The sequence below is a fragment of the Epinephelus fuscoguttatus genome, linkage group LG22, assembly GCF_011397635.1.
Source record: "Epinephelus fuscoguttatus linkage group LG22, E.fuscoguttatus.final_Chr_v1".
Taxonomy (NCBI): domain Eukaryota; kingdom Metazoa; phylum Chordata; class Actinopteri; order Perciformes; family Serranidae; genus Epinephelus; species Epinephelus fuscoguttatus.
Window position 1 is genome coordinate 15,120,726 of NC_064773.1, and position 23,213 is coordinate 15,143,938.

At 40.5% G+C, this 23,213-nt stretch overlaps 1 protein-coding gene across 3 annotated transcripts in view; it reads left to right on the plus strand.

Annotated features, from left to right (window-relative positions):
* The window catches only part of atp2b1a (ATPase plasma membrane Ca2+ transporting 1a), a 165,258-nt gene that overhangs the window by 117,156 nt on the left and 24,889 nt on the right, over window positions 1-23,213 (plus strand). For 2 of the 3 annotated variants that reach the window (XM_049566228.1, XM_049566227.1), the window contains exons 2-6: window positions 3,345-3,820; window positions 16,364-16,561; window positions 16,709-16,966; window positions 17,136-17,261; window positions 21,081-21,242. In XM_049566228.1, the coding sequence (XP_049422185.1) occupies window positions 3,628-3,820; window positions 16,364-16,561; window positions 16,709-16,966; window positions 17,136-17,261; window positions 21,081-21,242 (937 nt within the window). In that variant the 5' untranslated portion in view covers window positions 3,345-3,627. Of the gene's footprint in view, window positions 1-3,344; window positions 3,821-16,363; window positions 16,562-16,708; window positions 16,967-17,135; window positions 17,262-21,080; window positions 21,243-23,213 lie in introns of those variants that run through there. The other variant, XM_049566229.1, reaches the window with a different exon arrangement.

Consider the following 23,213-nt stretch of genomic DNA (forward strand, 5'->3'; position numbering starts at 1 on the left):
CAAGACACAATTTAAAACAATAAAAACAGTCAATTAAAAAGGGAAATAGAAATTGAGAAAATACAGTAACATAAAATAAAAACAGGCTCAATACATTGAACAGTCAGGATAAGAAAAGAAGTAGAATAATAAAAGGCATAAATCAGCAGTGTGTAGTTAAAAAGTATGGGCAGTAGAATACAGCAGGTAAGTAATTAATCTAAGAGTACGCTTCAGTAAACAATAGTATTTTTAGCCCTGATTTAAAGGAGCTGACAGTGTGAGCTGACTTCAGATCTACAGGAAGTTTGTTCCACAGGTGAGGAGCATAATAACTGAATGCTGCCTCACCTTGCTTGGTTCTTGTTTTTGGAACACACAACAAACCTGTTCCAGATGATCTAAGGGGTCTGGATGCTTCATAGGGAACCAGTAGATCAAGCATGTATTTTGGTCCGAGACCATTTAGGGCTTTGTAGACTAGCGGTAAGATTTTAAAATCTATTCTTTGACTCACAGGAAGCCAGTGTAGCAATTTAATGACCGGTGCAATATGGTCCAGTTTCCTGGTGTTTGTAAGGACTCTGGCGGCAGCGTTCTGAATCAGCTGCAGCTGTCTGATTGATTTTTTTGTTAAGGCCTGTAAATAAGCCATTGCAATAATCCAACCTACTGAAAATGAATGCATGAATAAGTTTTTGCATGTCTTGTTTAGACAGAAACCCCTTAATTCTAGCTATATTTTTCAGGTGGTAATAGGCAGATTTAGTAATAAACTTTAAATGGCTGTTGAAGTTCAGGTCTGAGTCAATAATAACACCAAGATTTCTGGCTTGATTTGTAGCTGTCAATGACATAGAGCCAAGGTGGGCACTGATCTTTGCCCTTTCATTTCTAGGGCCAAAAATTAATACCTCTGTCTTTTCTGGATTTAGCTGGAGAAAATTCTGGCACATCCAGTCATTGATTTGATGAATACAGTTACTCAATGAGAGTAAGGGACTGTAGTCGTGTGATGACACTGAGATATAGAGTTGTGTGTTGTCGACATACCTATGATAGATGTTGTGATGTTCCATAATCTGGGCTAGGGGTAGCATATAGATGTTGAATAGAAGTGGTCTGAGAATGGACCCTTGAGGAACCCCACATGTGATCATAGTTCGCTCAGATTCATGGTTACCAGTTGACACAAAAAAGTCCCTATCTTGTAAGTAAGATTTGAACCATTGTAGCACAGTGCCGGTGAGTCCCACCCACTTTTCCAATCTGCTAAGTAGTATATTATGATCAACTGTATCAAATGCAGCACTGAGATCTAGTAATACCAGGACAGAGGATTTGCATGCATCATTATTCTGATGAATATCATTTAAGATTTTGATAAGTACAGTCTCAGTGCTGTGATGTGGCCGAAATCCAGACTGAAATGTGTTAAAAAAATTTTTGCATCATAAAAGTATGGATTTGCTGAAAGACAACCCTTTCAATGATTTTCCCCAAAAATGGCAGGAGTGAGAGTTCTCTGTTGGGGTCAATATAAATTCAACAACATGTAAAGAGTGACGGCACAAATCAAGTAGGGGCGTTAATGGCAGAATGAGCAGTGTTGCTAGCTAGCTCCAACTTGACCTTGGTGGTGCCCAGTACAGAGTGGCGACAGCTAGCTTATTAGTGAAGGGTAGTAAAAGTTACTTGTATATTGGCATGCGTACCTGGTCAAAACCATCCTCTGTGGTTAACCGAGTAACAGTTGGGTAGGGATGTCCTTACAATTCCACCTAGAGCATGTGTGTTATTTTCACTACTTACCTCCATATTACAGCCCCAAATACCTATGTTGTCAGTCTGCAAATAATAAGGAGACCTTTGGGGCGTCGGTGGCTTAGTGGTAGAGCAGGCGCCCCATGTACAAGGCTGTTGCCGCAGCGGCCCGGGTTCGACTCCAGTCTGTGGCCCTTTGCTGCATGTCACTCCCTCTCTCTCTCCCCCCCTTTCACGCTTGTCTGTCCTGTCAAATAAAGGCTAAAAATACCCAGAAAAAAATCTTTAAAAAAAAAAAAAAAATTAGGAGACCTTTTAGACAGGCACAGTGGATCATAGAGCAGTTGCAACCACATAAGGCATAACATTTTGTTGAGCAGGTAGAATTTCGTGTTGCTGTTTACTGAGCTTGCTGCTGTTAAATGTCCATAGTTAGGTTACCAACTACTCACCAGCCAATGAGTTTCCACTAGTGATTAAGGTTGCATCTTAAGCATTAAGTAGTTTAAACACACACTCTTCAGTCATTCAGAAAGGAGTATTCTTGATCTATCTTGATTAGTTGTTATCAGGTTATTTCATCATCAAGTAAATACAACCAAACACAGTGAGTTCATTAAAATTCAGCAAAGGCAAGAAATGGGGACATGCTGCTGCTGAAGCCCTTTACTCTCCTGTCACTGCAGTTTGTATTAACAGTAGATAAACATTGCAGACAGGGAAAGGACCCTTAAATTTTCTTTGCAGGAAAAACCCTGGGAGCAGCTCAGTGTAGAGTGATTACTGAATGCTAATGCTCCACTCCGCTCACGCACTGAGAGCAGAGTGGAGCATTACTTGACAAGAGTTTTGTCCAGATGACAAAATTATTATTATTTTATTACAACTCAAGTACAGCTAATCAAAATCTCTTGGCAATGGCTGTAGGCAGTTTTGCTAATTACTTTGCTACTTGTCTCAGCAGCCAAGTGGTTTTGTCGAAGGGTCTCCATCTTTGCTCTCATGCACCAGGAAAATATTTCGACAGAAGAGTGTGTGCTAGTGTACTGCAGCTGTATGATAACAGAAAGGGGGAAAACGGTAACATGAACATATTGTTTAACAAGACAGAGGATAAAAGGGAGGTTGCACAGATTGTGGTGTTGCAATGAGTATAGATATGACTTGTATTGTGAAATAAGAGAAAAAGAAAACTTACGATGGAGGCCCCCTAAAATAAGCTGCTTCACCTTGTTGGTTCGCTCTGACGAAGTGAAACCATGTCCCTCGTGTTTGTCAAAAAAGAATATCCACTTTTAAAGAGCACCTGTTATGCTTATTTTCAGGGTTGATACTTGTATTGGGGGTTTCAATGTGGCGTGCAGTTCTTTGTAATTTGTTAATTGTGAAAATGAAGTTTGGAATGAAAATAAAACATGATGCATAACCCAGCCCGAGTGTGTCACACAACCTGCAAAGTTTTCCTGGAGAGAGTGTGCAAATATCAGTCATTAGTTGTCAGCGTGATATTAATAAATGCAAGGGGAACCCTGCTGTACACGAGTTAACATTTGCTAGCGTCACTAATTACATTTTTTTGTATGTTTGCCCTTCTCTTTCAGATCTGCATGCATGGTGATCTCCGCCTCTGTGGGTGATCCTCCGTCACCATGAAAGACTAGGAACTCTCAGCTCTCCGAGGGAAATGGCTTGTTTTCTAATACCCCTGCCCTGCTACCTGCCGTATGACTCCAGCTGCCTCTGAAGGGCCTGTCAGCTGTTTATGGGAACTACCACTGTGTTCGCTCTCTTGAGGATTTAAGCTTTTCCAGGACAACACTTTTTTTTTTTTTAACCCCACTGTCGAGCCAAAGCTTTGCAATAGAGCGGGGACGCGGCGAGACAATGGCAAACAACTCGTACAGCGGGGTGAAGAACTCCATGGTGGAGGCCAACCACGATGGAGAGTTTGGATGCACACTCAAAGAACTGCGCTCCCTTATGGAACTGAGAGGTGCAGAGGCGATAAGCAAAATTGGGGAAACTTATGAGGATATTCAAGGACTCTGCAACCGGTTAAAAACATCACCTATAGATGGTAATGCTTCCTCTACACTCAACACAATGACTGTTGTTTATCTGGATTAAATACAGGATGTTTTCACAACAGTGCTAGTAGCGAGCGCTGTTGGAATGCTAATGTGATGCACACATAGTTTAGGAGGCGTGTCATTGGCCGTATCATCCACATTGTGGATACCTTGACATCACTTCCTTGGAAAACTCATATGCCAGACAGGTGGCCAGGCAGGCTGGCTCTGACCTGGGCCAGTCCTGCTCTATTTCAAGGCCTGTGGATATGTCCCTCACACCCTCCCTCTCTCCCGTTTCACCTCTGTGTCTCTGTGTGCGTGTCTCTGTGTGTCTCTGTGTGTAGGCTTCAGACAGACCAGCTGTCTGCCTGGGCACAGCACCAGGCTGCAGGCAGGTCAATGTCCCACATGTGGCGGACAAAACGGGAGGCTGCAAGGCTGGGTAGTAATGACTTGAACATGTTAGGGAAGGAGTGAGTTCATCTTTTGAATGTCTCCTCTGTGTTACTCTCTCACCCCCAAACTCATCACCATAAAGACAGGACTAGGAGTTTTGGAAAAATGACTAGTTCGGCTGCAGCAGAGCCCAAATGGGGCTGTTTGACAGCACCCCTCATTTTTTTCCCTTTTCTCTCCTATTCTTTTTCTCTCAGTCTCAGTTTGTCTCTCTATAGACAGTCTGCCTAATCGCCAGTATGACCTTGACTGAACTCTTATGGGAGGGGATTTTCAGTTTGATCCCAGATTAAAACGGCACCGCATATTCACTGTAGCAGCAACAGTCCTCTGGATGCAGTGTCTCAAAGCAAGCAAAAAAAAAAAAAAAAAAAAATGTCCCGGGCTTCATCAAACCAAAAGGAAAGCAATAAATGCAAAGCTATATGACAGCACAAAGCATCTCTCATTCAAGAATCACCACCTCGCTATTTAATTCTTTCATGTATTAACAACATGGTGTACAAGGCACATGGCACAGGCATGTCTCTTTTTCTGCTTTCATTGTCTCTCATACAGGCCAGTGGAGCATTGTCTGAGTGGAGGAGAAATTGCTGAATAGGAATTTGGCTGCTGAGAGAGAGCATGAGTTGTCCAAACATGCATGTGGCTGTGTCAAGTCGGTGAATGTAGAGCTCTGTCATATTTGTAGCATGAGTGACATTGGTTGTTTCATTAAGAGTGAGTGTACTTGTCCTCCCCTGCTCACTCGATCTGTGCTACAAACAGGAATGTGGTTTGTTGAGGCCCATCGGCTTTTTCAGCGTTTTATTACTGAGCACAAAGAAGTCGTAACTCCGTATTGGTCGCTCTGTAGGTGTGTGAGTAGGTAAAGTAATACTTGAAGTCGGGTACCCCTCACATTTGAATCAGTACCAGTAACGTCATTCGGTACTGGATACTAGGTTATTTCTGGAATACAACAGAAAATAAAATAGGCTTGAGACCCAGGAAACCAACAGAGCTCTGTGGCTGGCTTACCAGGTTCGGGGCACTTCGCGGCAGCTCCGCCTCCATTTTGAACCTGGCAGTTCCGTGGAGCTCTGTTGTCTCAAGCACCCTAAAGCCAGGTAGCTGGCCACAGAGTTACATGGGTGGCTTCTTGGCTTTGGGGTGTTCCTGCCTTCTGTCTGAACACGTTCTCACCCAGGAAAATGCTCGGGTACTTAAATTTGCCACTGATTGATTTAACATGAATTGGTGCTCCATAGCACTGACTCAATTCAGTTGGTACCCTAAAAATTACCTTAACTGTGTGCATGTTTGGACTATCAAACTACTTTCAACCTCTGCTGTAGCTGTACACTCCTTATCTATATTCTGCATGTCAGCAGTCTGTATTTGCCATCTTCGGATCATCAAACGTGGTTTTAAGACAGAGAATATTAGATTATTTCTAGGTTCCTAATAAAAAAAATGTTTAGATAAAATGGCTTGTGATCTTACAAAGGAAAGGCAGCTCTTACCCAGTTTTTCTTTTTTACTTCTGTCGTTATTTGCAACTGCACTTTACTGATAAGCTTAAATAGGTCCGCATTTTGTTTCCCCCTCGCAGCAGGTGCTGTTCCACTTGGTAAGCAGCCACTGAGCTTTGACACTTCCAGTTTCAATCAGCTCATTCGTCACTGGCTTGGGAAATTAAGCCATCATTTAAGATTACAGGAGCTTGACAATTGAAAAGGGATTTCTAATTAGTTGGTTGGTCATTTCTGGAACCTCTTAAGCCAATCCTTCGCTAATCCTTCCACATTTCCAAGCTCCTTTTTTTTTACCCAAAGAAGTTTGACTGAACTTCTCTGTTGCAGCTGTGCATGGCCGTACCACTCTGCTTTGACCGGTTTTCAGCATGGTCTTTTTGGATTTGGCTGAATGTAACTTATCATCACTACCACATTAGACTGAAGACTAAAATCTCCAAGTTCCAAGTTCACTGAGATTTCAATTCACTGTCTTAGGATTCACATTGATTTTGATAATTAACATACCAATGCTCTGAGTTTGAAAAGAGTTAATTATGCACACTGCACAATGCGCTTTCTAAATTGTGATAATGAACTCTGCCAAACGCTTATTCAGATATTACCTTTGTCTGTTTGACAAACGTAAACCATTAATCCAGTCACAGTAGGATAATGAAATAAGAAGTAAAACATGAAGGCCATTAATCACAACTTTTTCTTTTAATCTTCTTCTAGTTTCGCTGTACTTCTTAAACAAACCCTGTTTCCATAGTGGCAAGGATCCCCTTGTGTAGTGGAAAGAGAGAGTTGACCAATACCTGACGCTATGGCAGTTGGCCTGGTGTCTTTTGTATGAGTTCACTTCCTCTGTGCGTGCAGACAGTTTTTTTTCTGGTGCTTTCTCTGCTTCAGTAAGTAACCATGATGAAATAAGAACCAGTCAAGTTTCAGTTTTCCCTCTCTCTGTTTATCTGCTTTTACTTGTTGTGTAGCTGGTTATATAAATGTTAGACTTTAAAGGGAAACTCTGCCATGTTTTCACGCATCAAAATGAGTTTACTCGTCATGGCATGCGGAGTACTACTCATCTCGTGAAAGTGGTTGTATAATGTTCTCTGTGGCTCTTGTAGCTTTGTCAAGCCTGCAAAAGTAACACTCGTGATTTGTCACCAGGGTTACCTTGGCATGGGCCCGGAGATGACACATTTTGACTGGAAGCCCGCATTACACACTTGGGGCATTGAGTTTAAAAGATGTTGGCGCTTACCAGGCAGAAAGGGTCCAGTAAAAATGCTCTTTTTTGGTCCATTATGGGATGTGTAGGATCCATGGTTTTGGAGCGTGTATGATGGAGTAAGACCCCATTTACAAAAAAAGGGTTGGCAGATTTGTCAATGAAATGTCTCAAGTCAAGGAAATCAATGCTGCTGTATGGGCTCTACTTTTTATGGTCTTGCTTGATGACTCAGGACATCTGAGCCTCTGCCGCATTAGTTGCGACCATTCTTGTTGTTTTAATTTGTCTCTCGTGAGTCCCCCAGCTGTTTGTAAGAGCAATGCTAAATCACTGGAGTGTTGTTACAACAGAATTCCCATACTCTTACCGCATTTTCTCATTCATTCTCAGCACTGAATGTCACAGCACAGGGTCATAGTATTGTGCTCCAAAGTGTACCCAGATGTCAGTATTTTGGCTTGTTTTCTTTTGGGCAACTAAACCAGTTGATGCTTAAGAGCTCAAAGGAGCCGCAGACGCCCGGAAACGACTTAAAGGCTTTTTCCACCAAAATTAGCACGTGTATGCAGATTTAATTTAAACATGGTTAAACCTGTTGAGAATAAGTGAGCTGTATACATCATATGTTTTTTTTCCCCTCGTAAGCCACACTTGACATGACAGACAGGTCGCAAAGCAGGTTAGTAAACAGTAGAAAGCAGTATTTAGGTCAGTGAAAATGTGACAGTGGTTACTTCTTTTTCCATGCCGGCGGCAGCTGTGGCCAGAGGCATTGTGTTTGCGGTCTGTATGTACACACGTCCCTCTGTCTGTCTGTCCCATTCCTGTGAACATGATATCTCAAAACGCCTCAAGGGAATTTTTTCAAATTTGGCACAATTGTCCACTTAGACTCCAGGATGAACTGATTAGAATTTGGTGGTCAAAGGTCAAGGTCACTGTGACCTCTTTCGTCTCATTCTCTTGAATGCAATATCTCAAGAACGCCCTTGGGAATTTACTTAAAATTTGGCACAAACATCCACTTAGACTCAACGATAAGGGATTGGAATTTGATGGTCAAGGGTCAAGGTTACTGTGCCCTCAAGAATTTATACACTAACCATGACAAAATTTCACAGAAATGTGTAATAGAAAAAAATGATGAAGTGGTGACATTTTATATCCAAAACTTCAACTTCAACTGTGACATCATAATATTCTGCAACAACACTTTTATGGCCATCATTTAATATCATAACTCAAAACTGTATTAAATCTCTCTTTCAAACTCAGTGCTGGCTAAATTTTGAATAATATTTGAACGCTACTTAGACGGAGACAGACAGTATTTTGTGGCGGGCTTTCATTTCATCGTGCAGGCAAATGGGCTAAAATTAGCTGACCAACTGGGTGTTGTATTTCCATCACTACCAATCGGAGATGAAGCCGATAAACACCCATAACTACTGCAGAGTCATTTGTCCTGGGACTGAAAGTCAATTGTTACCTTTCCCATTAAATACAAAGTGTAGGGTTTTACAAAGATACATACAGGAGCAGAGATATTGCTTTTTGTAAAGAAATAAAAACCGAGTTGTCAGCTGTAATATTGTACCAACATGATACACAACATAGTATCTATACTTTCAGCCAGCCCTGCTAACACAGCAGCGTTTATTTTCTCCCAGTGGGATCCTGTGTTCCCTCTGCATAATGAGACTTATCAAATGGGCAAGGCCACTTTGCATCAATATTATTGACAGTGCTCCCCTATTTTTCCCTTTCACAGTTATTCCCTGTTGATTGCTATTTTAGTGTAGTCAAATATTTGGGTTCCAGCCTATTGATCCGATCGACTGTGGGCTGAGAGGCTTGCACAATTGGACTGCAATTCACAAAAGCGAACAGGCTCTCTTGTATCTATCATTCCAGACACCACACCCCCTCATTCAACAGGAAGGTTCAGACTCTTAACTGATAGTTTACTCTTTGTAATTCAGGGGAGGCTGGCGTAGCTTGTCTTCAATGTCTGAATTCAGAATGATGTGCTGAGATGGGCTTCAGCCAGCGAGTGGATGTAGCATATGGCCAGATGCTGCTTCTGTTAGTGAAGCTGTTTAGTGGGAACAAGGGGCGGTACACTGATCTACTTGTTATCTTTGGCTTGAAAGCTGTGATTTGTAGGCACAATTGGTTTCTTGTTTTTCCTTGTATTTACTCATTAACGGTGGGCACGGGCATCCTAGGTAGATTTTTGGAGTTTTTATGATTCTGATGATTTTAGAAGCTTCAGCTGAGAAGCAGATAACAACTCAGCCCTGATTTATGTCAGTGATTTGACTTTGACCAATCAATAATTGGTCAGACTCTCTGTTACAGACTGTTTCTGTTGATATCTTGGCAATAGTTCATAGTCTAGCCTGCTTCCAGTGTGGCCTGCCAGGCGCTGCATTATCTCATTCAGTGGTCTTCTCAGAATTCCTGAGTAGGGTGATATTATTTTCACCAGAGTGTATTACCAGGAGACATTTTCTGTGAAACTGCATGATGATATCCATTTAACACTATTTATGGAGGTCAAATGATCATGCTATAGTAATGAGCGTGCAACACTTTTGTTCTATTTGTTGAACAAAGCCATGCTCATTAGCACCGAATCTGCTTATGTGCAACAACACGCAAAATACCCTGATCACTTGTAAATGGGAAAGGAACATTTAATCATTTAATCATCACCATTAATAGAATAATCGCTTGTGGAAGTTAAAAAAGAACCTCAAAGATTAATTTAGACTTTTGTACTAGGGTTGGCTACTTTTCATGTGAACCAGTACAAGTAGTGGTATCTGTAACTCGGTACCAGTACATTTTTTTGAGACTTTACTTTCACTATGATAACAAAAATTTAATTTTTGTACAAGATGCTTGGGTGCCATAGTAGACTAGAACATAGTTCTGCTTCTCTGCTTTTTTTCCCCTACCACACATAGACCTAATTTCCTTTCTCTGTCCGTCTGTCCACTTGTGTTTGTCTGTCTGTCTGCTGTTCTAGCAGTGATACCAGGCTATTACTGAAGTAATACAGAAAAGAAAATAGACCTAACGGTGAAAGTATCGTCGCAGATAGGCACTGCGGCTAAAGTTTTGGCTTGCTGGGCAGCTGACGGAGCAGCCGATGGCTTCTGGGCATTAGGGCGCTTCTGCCTCTTGTCAGAAGCTAAACCTGGCGGCTTTGCGGAGCTCCGTTGCCAGCCTCGGAGCACAGTGGCTGCGCTTTGCAGCTCTGCCATCTCTTGTCTAAACCTGGCGTTCTCGCTCAGATGCGCTTCTAGGTTCCAAAATGTCACCCAAACCTGAATCTGTATTCAGAAGTACTGACTTAATGTGACCAGTACCCTTAAAATAGGATTGCAACAGAATGAGATTTTAACAGTATGTTAACCGTCTCAGAATAGTATTAGACAACTATTATTATTCAAAGGAATGACACAGGAAACCTTTTTTTAATGGATGTGTAAAAAGTCTGACGGGTAGTCAAGGATAAGCCCACGTGAGATTTTCTATCCAGTTGCATTTATTTCCAATACTGCAGACAAGCAAATGTACACAGTATGATAACCGGCAGTTTTTATACGATGGTATATGGTTTCACGGTAAACTGCTGCAACCCTGCCTTAAAAGTAGCAAGTGTGATACACAGCCCTAATTGGAAATCAAATAATTTTACAAAATGGCAGAAAAGATGTACCTTCTTGAAGTCACCAGACAAGCTTTTAGCATTTTAAGTGACTTTATTTCCCCTCATTGTGTCTCTTAGAGCAGCATTGTTTTGTTGTTCCACTTCATGAATGAAAGATTATAAAGAATGCTCTCCTTGTGTATCAGCTGTTACCCAGTGGATGCCTTTGTGTAAACCCTAATAATCAGGTCTTTACATGATAAGAATAATACTATAACTCAGGCAGAAATAATGAGAATCCCATAATCCAGTTATGCTTGCTAGACTCTGATGAGCATACACGAACATAACCAGACTTGGGGTTAACCTTTCAGCGATGTAAAGTTCTTTGTCTGCTCTATAAGAAATATATAGATATTCAAGTAAACTAACAATTTATCTGATTCTACTCACCTGTTTGGCAAATAAATCTACATAAAGAAGGCTCTTATGGGAACTGAAGAGCACGACGTCAATGCTCTGATATCTGTTTGTATAGAAGCTTTACATAAATGTCACCTGACACCTCTGTCATTCAGACAGGGAGTGTGTGTGGGAGAGAAAAGAAAGGAGAGTTGGCTTTCACACATTGTTATTCCTGCATCCACTCTCGTCATACTTGCAGTTCTTACCTTGAGTTCCCATCTGGGGTCTGACTTTCTATTTAAGTTTACCACAAGCAAGACGCTGGGGAATATGTGCATAACCTAACTCTTGGGAGTGAGATTGCTTCGAAATAGTTTGTCCAGTGTGGGGTGTCTCATTGTACTGATAGAGCGATGACACATCTCTGCGTACACACAGTTACGTGACGGCAGTAAAATAGAAATTGTGACCCTATTTCATTTAATCGCAACAGGCCCAAAGTGAAGGCTTACTTTGACCCCCTCACTGTGGGCTAAAATGACAGTACTGGGAGGGGTCAGCTGGGGACAAGCATCTAAATTAAATGGTTAATGATTAGCTGCTTGACTTGAGACACACTCTGGGTGCTAAAATGACGTGAGGGGCCAAGGCCAGCCTATTTTCTGTTTGTGTATCCAGCGGAGGGACGACGTGTTGATCGTCCTCTGTCACTTGTATTTATTGCTCTAATGCAAAGGAAAAACGTGGTGTAAAATTGAATGGGGTATTAGCTGTCAGCATGTTTTCATTAGAGGCGTAGAGAATCAAAACAGACGGTGAGGGACAGCCAGGGAGCAGCAACAGGCAGCTATGCAGGATAAACCCCATAGCCTTTTTAATGTGCTCCGCTGGTGAGTCATCATCATTCTTCTCACCCCCCTTTTTAGAAAAGTGTTAGAGTTAGGTTGTAATGTCAATTAACAATGTAACTACGACGGGTGCAATGGCACACAAAAGTCATGGTTCAGTGTGAGTTTGGCACAGCGGGAAAAAGCCCAAATGCACAAGGATACGTTTCTTTTTATTTATTTAGTACTGCAAGTCAAAAACAGACACAGTCCTCTGTCTGGGGTTTTGTAATTTTTGTTAAACGATTTTCATTCTAAAAATATTTTTACACTTGTGTATTACACTGCACAAACACTTTCCAAAAAAGGCAACAGGTCACAGCAGACTATAAAACTGAAAAGCATCTCTTTAAGCTGTGAAACTGAAAATATGAATATACACAGAATAATAAAAGATAAAACTTGCACGAGGAGTGTTTCAGTTAAATCTGCCATGCCTGTGTTTTAACATTCAAAGCACCAAAGCATTTATCATCGCGGTGATCGACACATCTGGTGATGCCAGCAAATGTGTGTTTGCATGATTGCTGTGTTTCCGTTCACAAAGGTGGTGTAACGCTGACACTCTGTCTTTGTCTAATTTACACTCGACACCAACAGGCGGGTCTTCCAGCCCTGTTTTTCTGCGTGCGCACCATAGTGTGACAGACTCACATGCTAATCCACTGTTGTGCTAACCTTAACATATGTTGTTAAAGGCGTGCGGCTTTAAGTGTCCAGGCGGGACTCGTGCTTGTGTACTTGTGAACTGTAACCCCTGTATCATGACAGTTCGCTAAATATACTCAAATCATTACAGCCCTAATAACTTGTGATGAAGGCATATTTTCTTCTCTATTGAAGTAGAAACCACAACTTACTGAAAGTGAGCAATTGGTGGAGATATGAAAGCTGAAAGAGAGAAGCCATGTTTGAATTGAATCAGATGTGAACACAAGGTGGAACGCAACATGCATCAGTGTGCCTAACTGACAGAAAATTAACAACTTTGATAATTGTTTAAGCTGTAGGTTTGACAAAACAAGCATTGTTTGGGGGATTTTGCTGATGTTTTTTTATCTATTTTTTGACATGTTTGATAAATCTAAAAACTATTTAAGTAATTAATTTGTCATGAAAATAATCTGCATTTACAGTCTTATTATAAGTGTTATATTGTCCTAGCTATCATAATGATGCATTGATTGATCACAAAACCAAATTCAACAGGACACGATTGGACGACAGTAACTTAAAGAAAAATAGAGGTTTACACTTGGCACATCATTGAAGATGCAAATACATGGGATATCAATGCTGATTTAAGTTTTAAATGTGGTATGTCTGTTAGGCTGATTCAACACTCCACCTGAAAATCCCAATAAAAACATTTTACTGCAGGGTAATGGACATAGTGCCTGTGTTATAATAGGAAATTTCACTTTGTGTCAGTAAGCTATCGAATGGTAACTTGACGTAATTTTTGTTTTATAAATGGACAAATTCTGCCAATGATTTTTTTTGTGAACAAGCAATTCTTCTCTGTTGTAAAGTGCTGTAGCTCCATCTTGCTCAATTTGCCTTGACAAAACAAAATGTGTTCCCTTTTGCCTTAAATAACCTACATTTAACTGTAGTCTAGGCCTGCAACTAACAATTATTTTCATTATTGACCTGCAGATTTTTTTTCCTCTTTTAACTGTTAACTTGTTAGAAAATAGGTAAAATGCCTGTAAAAATTTCAGTCAGCCCAAGAAAATGTATTCATGTATTCATGATGCTTGTTTCATCCAGCCAACAGTGAAAATCCAAAGATATTTAGTTTATATATGTGTATATATATATATATATATATATATATATGACAAAGAAAAACAACCAATCCTTTTATTTGAGAAGCTGGAAGAATTTCCGTTTGAAAGATGACAAGACTGTTAATCGACTGTCGCCACCATCAGTGGTCTATTTTGACAGCATGTCTGTATAGGAGATGGAAAATTGTCTCAGTTGCAGAGTAACAATGTACGTTACTCCCTGTGCTGTTGTAACTGCACAGACTCATTATCCAAATGTGGTGTAAGGGCTGAACACTGTGAGAAAGTAATATGTTTAATACCTTTGCCTATCATTGTTTGATGATTACATTTATAATAGTTTAATAATATAACAAGAGCATATGTGAGAAAATTTGTTAAATGAGAGCTATGAGTTTGTCCCCAGTCCTTCATAAAGATATGGCACAAGCTGCATACCATTTCAAAAAGACAGGAATTCATTTCAGCCTCACCTATTCACACCGCACCGCCCAACCTGCAAAAATATGCATTAAATAACCCTCCATGACGACTCAGGAAACCACAAAATTCATGCCTTACACTTTCAAAATTGTCAGGACTGTGGACATAGACAGAAATGAGGACTGAGTGCCTCTGAGTGTGTGTGTATGTGTGTTTTTGAGAGAGAGACAGAGTGACAGAAAGAAAGGAAGAGAAGGTGGAAGGTGGACTATCGCACACATTGCTTTTGTAATTAATGAATAAGATACTCTGAATGAGATTTCCTAGAAGGCTTACCCGAAACCTCCTTATTGGTTGTGGTTTGACCCGTGTGTCACTACTGCTCGCTAATTAGAAGCTCACAGATTTTTTTATAATGTCGCACATGTTTGGTGTTGGATAACATTCCTAACCATTTTTTTCCATCTCAAATTTTGTCTGGGGTTGCTTCAATATAGGAAGGGAAAAGTGCTTAATATTAGGGCTGCACAATTAATCAAATATTATTGAAGTAGCAATTTGGCTAACTGCAATATCCAAATTGTGTAAGCTGCAATTTTTGGTAAAAGGTAAAAGTAAAATGTGTCACAACATACCATTATAAGATAAGCATTATGGTGCCATAGAGATGTCCCAGCCTAAAAATCATATTCCAGATGAAAGGGAACATGCTTGTTGGCACAGAACCCAGAATAAAATCACATCATCGTTATTTTTATATTCTTTTCAGTGAAAATGAAAAGCAAAAAACAACCATTCCTGCTGAAATTGCAATTACAATATCTGTCAAAGTAATTGCAGTGTGATTTATTTTTTGGCACATCATGCAGCCCTGCTAGATATACATATATATATGTATAGCATTTTTTCCTCCTCACGCTTTCTGAAGTCATATATATACAAGCTGTTTTTTCATCTACCCTCATTCGCATATGTCCCATGGTGCATAGGGCAGAGTGCTTTCACGCAAAGCCCACGGGGCCCGGTGTTTCCGGTGTTTTGTTTGTTTCTTTTTAATCACAGCTTTCACAATTTTAAAATTGTTTCCTGTTAATTCCGATGTAATTTGATCAGCCCTATGTGGTGTCATGTTCTGCATTGTATCATTGTATTCCTCGTCCATGTGTATTTGTGTCTGTCTTTCTGTCCATACGTTCGCCCTACTGATCCTTTTTCCTATTAAGACACTGCTATTCCGAGTGCAGCTTCCCTTCAGCCATCAGTAGCTCCACTCTTTATTAGTCTCACTCCCTTGCGCCCTCACCCCCAGCCCCCACCCACCCCTGTTTGCCTGTCAGTAGCAGTTTCACACAGTCACTCTTCCCTGGCCCCCAATTCTGCTCCACCTTCTCTGTGCCACACACATACACACACACACACACACACACACACACACACACACACACACACACACACACACACACAGCTCCATCCAGTCTACACAGCCACCCACACACAGTCAGTCGGCATGAATAGAGCTGAAAAACTGTCATGCATCATCAAATGTGCGAAGGCCCTTTTGAATGTATGACTGTGCCTTGAATGTGAAGGCATTTGAATGGGTGGCTGCAGAATGCTCTCTGTGCACATGGATGAATGGATCTTAGGCCAACCAGACGTGTGATGTGTCAGAGAGATGACTCTATAACAGGACAGTAGTATACATAAGCACCTGCGAGTCGAAAGCCGATTCAACCTCTGTAGTCATTGTGTTTAAGAAAGGCAGTTTGCGGGATTACGTTTGACCTCACGGTCTTTTACATGCATGAAAGAGGTGAAAATGTTTGACATGCCCACAGAATGCGTGTCATTGTTGTCCTGCATTGTCGCCTGCACGGTGCTCTGTCAGAAACACTGATTCCTTTTGGAGGGATAATGTTAGTGGAAGCCCAGTGATGAAAGTACAGCTCACTGGCTTTTACTTTTTTCTTTTTTTTAAACAAGCTCTCCTCCTGTGCACTAAATGTCAGCCGTAATGCATCCATCTGTGCTCAAATAACAAGGCACATAATTACGGATATTTTTTTTATTTTTTTTATTTTTTTTTTTTTTAGGGAAACATGTAATGTTTGTTGTCTAACATTAAATTTCACAATGGATTTAAAATGAAAATCTTACGAATTTTGTCCTCTGTCTCTCCCTCCGCAGGTCTAAGTGGACAGCCTGGAGACATCGAGAAGCGGAAAACAGTGTTTGGGGAAAATTTAATACCGCCCAAAAAGCCCAAAACTTTCTTACAGTTAGTGTGGGAGGCGCTACAGGATGTCACACTGATTATCCTAGAAGTGGCAGCCATAGTTTCACTAGGCCTTTCTTTTTATAAACCTCCAGATGCCGAAAGAGAACGTAAGCAACACTTCATTACTATTTACTGTTCTTTTTATTGATCCATTTTACTATTTATCGTCTGTTCTCTCAGTGTTTTACGCTGCCTTTATTTGTCTCAGTTTCATTGTGCGTGAGTGATCAAGACTTGCCCCTGTCTCTCTGCAGACTGTGGAAGGGCTGCTGGTGGTGTGGAGGATGAAAATGAATCAGAAGCGGGCTGGATCGAGGGCGCCGCCATTCTTCTGTCAGTTATCTGCGTGGTGCTGGTGACGGCATTCAACGACTGGAGTAAAGAGAAGCAGTTTAGGGGCCTCCAGAGCCGCATTGAGCAGGAGCAGAAATTTACTGTCGTCCGTGGAGGACAAGTTATCCAAATTCCTGTGGCTGAGATCGTAGTGGGCGATGTTGCACAAGTAAAATATGGTAAGACAAGATGATCACTTGTGTTATTGATGCCAATTGATTTAATGAAATTGAGTACAGAAAAAAACATGCAATTCAAGATTCATTCAAAAATAATTCCATGATTCTAATTTTTTGTACACTATTGTTCCTCCAAATTAAAGATGTGTTTTGTCTGTGTGTGTTTCAGGTGACCTTTTGCCTGCCGACGGAGTCCTCCTCCAAGGCAATGATCTAAAGATCGACGAGAGCTCGCTCACAGGGGAGTCGGACCATGTCAAGAAAACACAAGAAAAAGATCCAATGCTGTTATCAGGTAACATGAAGCCTCAGTATTATTTAAAGTTCTCACTGGTTGTTACCAGAAGATGATGGTGATGTGAGTTTGTTTGAAACAAAACTTTGACTTTGATTTTTCCAGCCATCCAAACATGTTGTTCGGAGATGATCCATAATGCTTGTAGACGTCTGCAAAACTGACCGAGCCGAGTTCATTTAAATAATACAATACACATTATCTTCAAAGTCTGGCTTTAGGTGACTCCAGTCTTTATTAAAATTAAATGACCGATAACCCTTGTGCAGCTTCATCATATCAAAATGTAATTCATTTTTTAGAGACTTTTAAATTTGGTTACATGTACAGTGAGGTCAGTGGGGAAACTGACCCTAATCTTACCTCAAAAAAATGAATTATTTAAACAATAATGAAAAGAAACTGCTTTGATTTTGATTTTTATATTTGACCTCATGTCTTGAGCTTCTTAGACCTAAATAGACCTCTAATAGATAGTGACTAGCTTTATATATATATAAAAAAAAAACTTTTTACAGTGTGACAACAAAGATTCTACATAAAGGGATAGTTTTGGATTTTTTTAAGTGGCGTTGTATGAGGTAATTATAGTCCGTGTATTACATACAGTAGATGTCAGTTGGCAGGCCCCCATTCATAGTTAGTTTGTTTGCATTATTGTGTGACTTTGGTGAATCTAAACTAACCCTCTTAAAAACACTCAAGTCACATAGTAACTGATTGAGGTGGCGGTAGACCAGCAGTTGCTGTTTTCAGTGATGTTAAATAACAACATAACGGCCTTAGTACCCCATTGGAAATCGCTGTAGTAAAGGTGAAGCGGTGAACATACTCTCAATGTAGTGGGCATTAAAGTGATATATTTTTTTTTAGCTGGTTAAAATATGTTTTGCTGCTGCCCCCAAGTTGCTAAGCTTATGTGTCAGTACTCCTGCTGCTTCCCCAAACTGGGGGCATGCTGACTGACATCTACTACATCTACATCTCACTGACTATGGATAAGTACCTCATACAACCCCACTCCAAAAGATTCGAACTACCCTTTACAGCTGCAGATTTACAGCAGTTCCTGTTCTTATGATATTTAGCTTATGCTTTTAGAGATAGGTCTCTGTGTGTGTTCAATGTCATGTTGGTAATTTGCATGGTGTTAGTGTCAAACTGAATTGAAAGTGGATCAGTGTCCTGATTCAGCTCCTCAGTGTCATCAATTAGCCACCGTCCAAAACCCCCCAGATGTACAGTACAGGCCAAAAGTTTGGACACACCTTCTCATTCAATGTGTTTTCTTTATTTTCATGACTATTTACATTGTAGATTCTCACTGAAGGCATCAAAACTATGAATGAACACATGTGGAGTTATGTACTTAACAAAAAAAGGTGAAATAACTGAAAACATGTTTTATATTCTAGTTTCTTCAAAATAGCCACCCTTTGCTCTGATTACTGCTTTGCACACTCTTGGCATTCTCTCCATGAGCTTCAAGAGGTAGTCACCTGAAATGGTTTTCCAACAGTCTTGAAGGAGTTCCCAGAGGTGTTTGGCACTTGTTGGCCCCTTTGCCTTCACTCTGCGGTCCAGCTCACCCCAAACCATCTCGATTGGGTTCAGGTCCGGTGACTGTGGAGGCCAGGTCATCTGCCGCAGCACTCCATCACTCTCCTTCTTGGTCAAATAGCCCTTACACAGCCTGGAGGTGTGTTTGGGGTCATTGTCCTGTTGAAAAATAAATGATCGTCCAACTAAACGCAAACCGGATGGGATGGCATGTCGCTGCAGGATGCTGTGGTAGCCATGCTGGTTCAGTGTGCCTTCAATTTTGAATAAATCCCCAACAGTGTCACCAGCAAAACAACCCACACCACCACCTCCTCCTCCATGCTTCACAGTGGGAACCAGGCATGTGGAATCCATCCGTTCACCTTTTCTCGTCTCACAAAGACAGCTTGGAACCAAAGATCTCAAATTTGGACTCATCAGACCAAAGCACAGATTTCCACTGGTCTAATGTCCATTCCTTGTGTTTCTTGGCCCAAACAAATCTCTCCTGCTTGTTGCCTCTCCTTAGCAGTGGTTTCCTAGCAGCTATTTGACCATGAAGGCCTGATTCGCGCAGTCTCCTCTTAACAGTTGTTCTAGAGATGGGTCTGCTGCTAGAACTCTGTGTGGCATTCATCTGCTCTCTGATCTGAGCTGCTGTTAACTTGCGATTTCTGAGGCTGGTGACTCGGATGAACTTATCCTCAGAAGCAGAGGTGACTCTTGGTCTTCCTTTCCTGGGTCGGTCCTCATGTGTGCCAGTTTAGTTGCAGCGCTTGATGGTTTGCGACTCCACGGGGACACATTTAAAGTTTTTGCAATTTTCGGACTGACTGACCTTCATTTCTTAAAGTAATGATGGCCACTGCGTTTTCTTTAGTTAGCTGATTGGTTCTTGCCATAATATGAATTTTAACAGTTGTCCAATAGGGCTGTCGGCTGTGTATTAACCTGACTTCTGCACAACACAACTGATGGTCCCAACCCCATTGATAAAGCAAGAAATTCCACTAATTAACCCTGATAAGGCACACCTGTGAAGTGGAAACCATTTCAGGTGACTACCTCTTGAAGCTCATGGAGAGAATGCCAAGAGTGTGCAAAGCAGTAATCAGAGCAAAGGGTGGCTATTTTGAAGAAACTAGAATATAAAACATGTTTTCAGTTATTTCACCTTTTTTTGTTAAGTACATAACTCCACATGTGTTCATTCATAGTTTTGATGCCTTCAGTGAGAATCTACAATGTAAATAGTCATGAAAATAAAGAAAACGCATTGAATGAGAAGGTGTGTCCAAACTTTTGGCCTGTACTGTAAAGCTTGATAAAGCTGAATTTTGTTGTTTGGAGTAAATGTGCACAAAACGCTTTCAGCACTGTTTGTGCTGTTAGATAGCTTTGTTCTTACTCAAACTCAGTTCCCCAGAAGTGTGTTGGGATTCTGGAGAAACACTCATCTGGTTCTCTACTGGCACACCTCCAAGAGAGAGGAGTGTACTCTGTGTGTGTGTGTGTGTGCGTGTGTGCGTGTTTGTACACATTGCTCCACCACTGCGTTTTGATTTCTCTCAGCACAGGCTGTACCCCCTCTACCATCACTCCCAGGAATGAAAGAAAAGCATCTTCTAATTAATGGAGAGATGAGAGAACTTTTAAATGCTTTGTACTTTTCAGCCTATCGCTTTCTGTCTTCGCTCTCTTTTGCTCTGAGTTAAGCTTGTTTTCTGTTATTTGCCTTTTCTGTATAAAATTGATAAGATTTTCTTGTGTCCTGAGAGGGATGGAAACCCAGAGATCTCTGTAGAAACTCTGTTGTAGCTTCTCATATTTACTTTAATTCACCCAGACTGACAAATGGCTTTTGATTAAAGGCAGTTGATTAAAGGTTTGGAGGGTATTTGCATCAGTGACTGTTCCTTTCTCTTTTAACTTGCAAGCGTACCATTTCTTTTGTATTTATTGCCTCTATTTGAAAGCCTTCATTTATGTTATCCCTCTTTATGTTGCTGAACATGTCACTTGAAAGCCGGCTTAAACCACCTTCTCAGTAATCAAAAGAATCTTGCTCAACATTTAGCCTAAACCAAAAAAGTCAAAGCCATAAATAAGTTATATTTGGTCAGGGTTAAAGCTACTGCCAAAGTATTAACGGAAACATGGTATATCACTCCTGGTAGCAGAGCGGAACTCAGTATGTATTCCTGAGTCAGATACTGTACATACCCTTTCCCTCCCTCCCTCATTGACTGACATTTTATTTCCCTCCTCTGTCCAAAGGCACCCATGTAATGGAAGGCTCAGGGAAAATGGTGGTCACTGCTGTGGGTGTCAACTCTCAAACTGGAATTATCTTCACTTTACTTGGGAGCAGCGAGGAGGACGACGACGATGAGGAGGAAAAGAAAAGGGAAAAGGAGGAAAAGAAGAAACAGAGAAAAAGTTAGTATCCCTGCTTATTTGCCTTCCTTATTCTGTTGTTCGCATGTTTGTGTGGATGCCATTTACATTTTCAACCACCAATTTTGCATCTCACATAAAGAGCTTTTTTTAATATTAAAAGCAGAAAGGGCTGAGCCTGCACAGAAAATTGTTGTTGACCTGACACAGTTGCATCCACACTGAGAGCGGTAGTTGATAAGATGGGTAGGGTACTGAGGAGGAATTAGGTATACTCTCCTATATAGTCCAGTGCCTTTTTGGCTGATAGCTGGGTATGCTGTGTACCTGTGTATATCCTCCACTACACCTCTGCTGAAAACACAGGTTTGACAACTTGCACAAGTTAGGAATGCCTCTTTGAGAGCACAGCAACAGAGTCAAGGCCCAGGGCTTAGCTGTAGGAGATTCTGCAGTTCATTTTTATTTTACAGATATTTTCTTGATTAATTCTTTAGTCTATTAAAAGTCGAAAGTAGTGAAAATGCCCCTTATAATCCCCCACAGCCCAGTAAAAAATAGTTGGCTTATCACTGTCATAAAATCACAGCAGGGGTTTATTGATGTGCAAGGACTGTTTTTGAATCTACAAAATCTGACAACTATGCATTTAATATTAGGGCTGTGTATTGACAAGAAACTGGTGGTACAATACTTCTGACGATACAGAGGTTACGAGTCAATATATGTAATGATACTGTAAATATAAATACAGATACAAGAAAGCTGTCAATGCTATCAGTGCACCTTTATATAACTGCCTGTTTCATAGGCCTGTGTTCTTTGTGTTTACGCTAGTGATATGTTGTTATGTTGGAGAGGAAAAGTCAAATGGCAGTACTGTACATGTGTCCCATTTTGTGAACATGATATGTCAGGAACACCTGGATGGATTTTTTTCAAAGTCAGCATAAATGTCCACTTGGACTCGAGGATGAACAGATGAGAATTTGGTGGGCCAAGGTCAATGTCACTGTGACCTGACAGAACACATTTTTGGGCTTAACTCAAGAATTCACTTGCTAATGATGAAATAACTTTCAGACAAATGTCTGATAGGAATATAATGATGAGGTAATGACATTTTATATTGAAAAGGTTAATGTCACACGTGACATCGTAATTTTCTGCATAAACACTTTTCTGGCCATTACTTAACGTGATATCTCAGAAACAGAGGGGGAGACATGTGGTCATACTGAACTGGTGACACTAATCTTAAAACTGTGCTGATCGTAAATATCTATGTGCTGCTGGGTTGAAGATGTGTGTGAAGCTGCTTATAGAATTTGTAGCTTCTTTGCAGCAACATCCATATTTAAAACATTTTCTACTGTCATAGCTTTGTGTTCTATCCTGTTCCTCTGGTCATCTACCAGCTTCCATTTTGCTAAAAAAAAAACCTCTTTAATACTTTTAATTAAATTCCTTCAAAGTCTTCACTACATATAGTAAGGAGTCTGAAAAGACATGAATGTAAACAGCAGCTTGACTAGTTGGTGGAGGCACACAGTATCATGAAATGTTATATTGCGATAATCAAGGGTATCAATGTTTTGACACCCCTACATAATTTACACACATATGCAATATAAATACATACAAGGGCTGCAACTAACAATTATTTCAATTGTGGATTCATCTGATTATTTTCTCGATTAATCAGTTAGTTGTTCGGTGGATAAAATGTCAGAAACTGGTGAGAAATGTTGATCAGTGTTTCCATTATGTCTTCAAATGTCTTACTTTGTCCACAACTCATAGATGTCTTTTTCACTGTCATAGAGGAGTGAATTAACCAGAAAATATTCACATTTAAGAAGCTTGAGTCAGAGAATTTTGACTTTTTTTCTTAAATAATTACTCTAACAAATTACTTGATTATCAAATTAGTTGGTGATTGATTTAATAGTTGACAAGTAATCGAATAATTGAGTAATTGTTGCAGCTGCAATAGTGGTTTAATAGTACAGT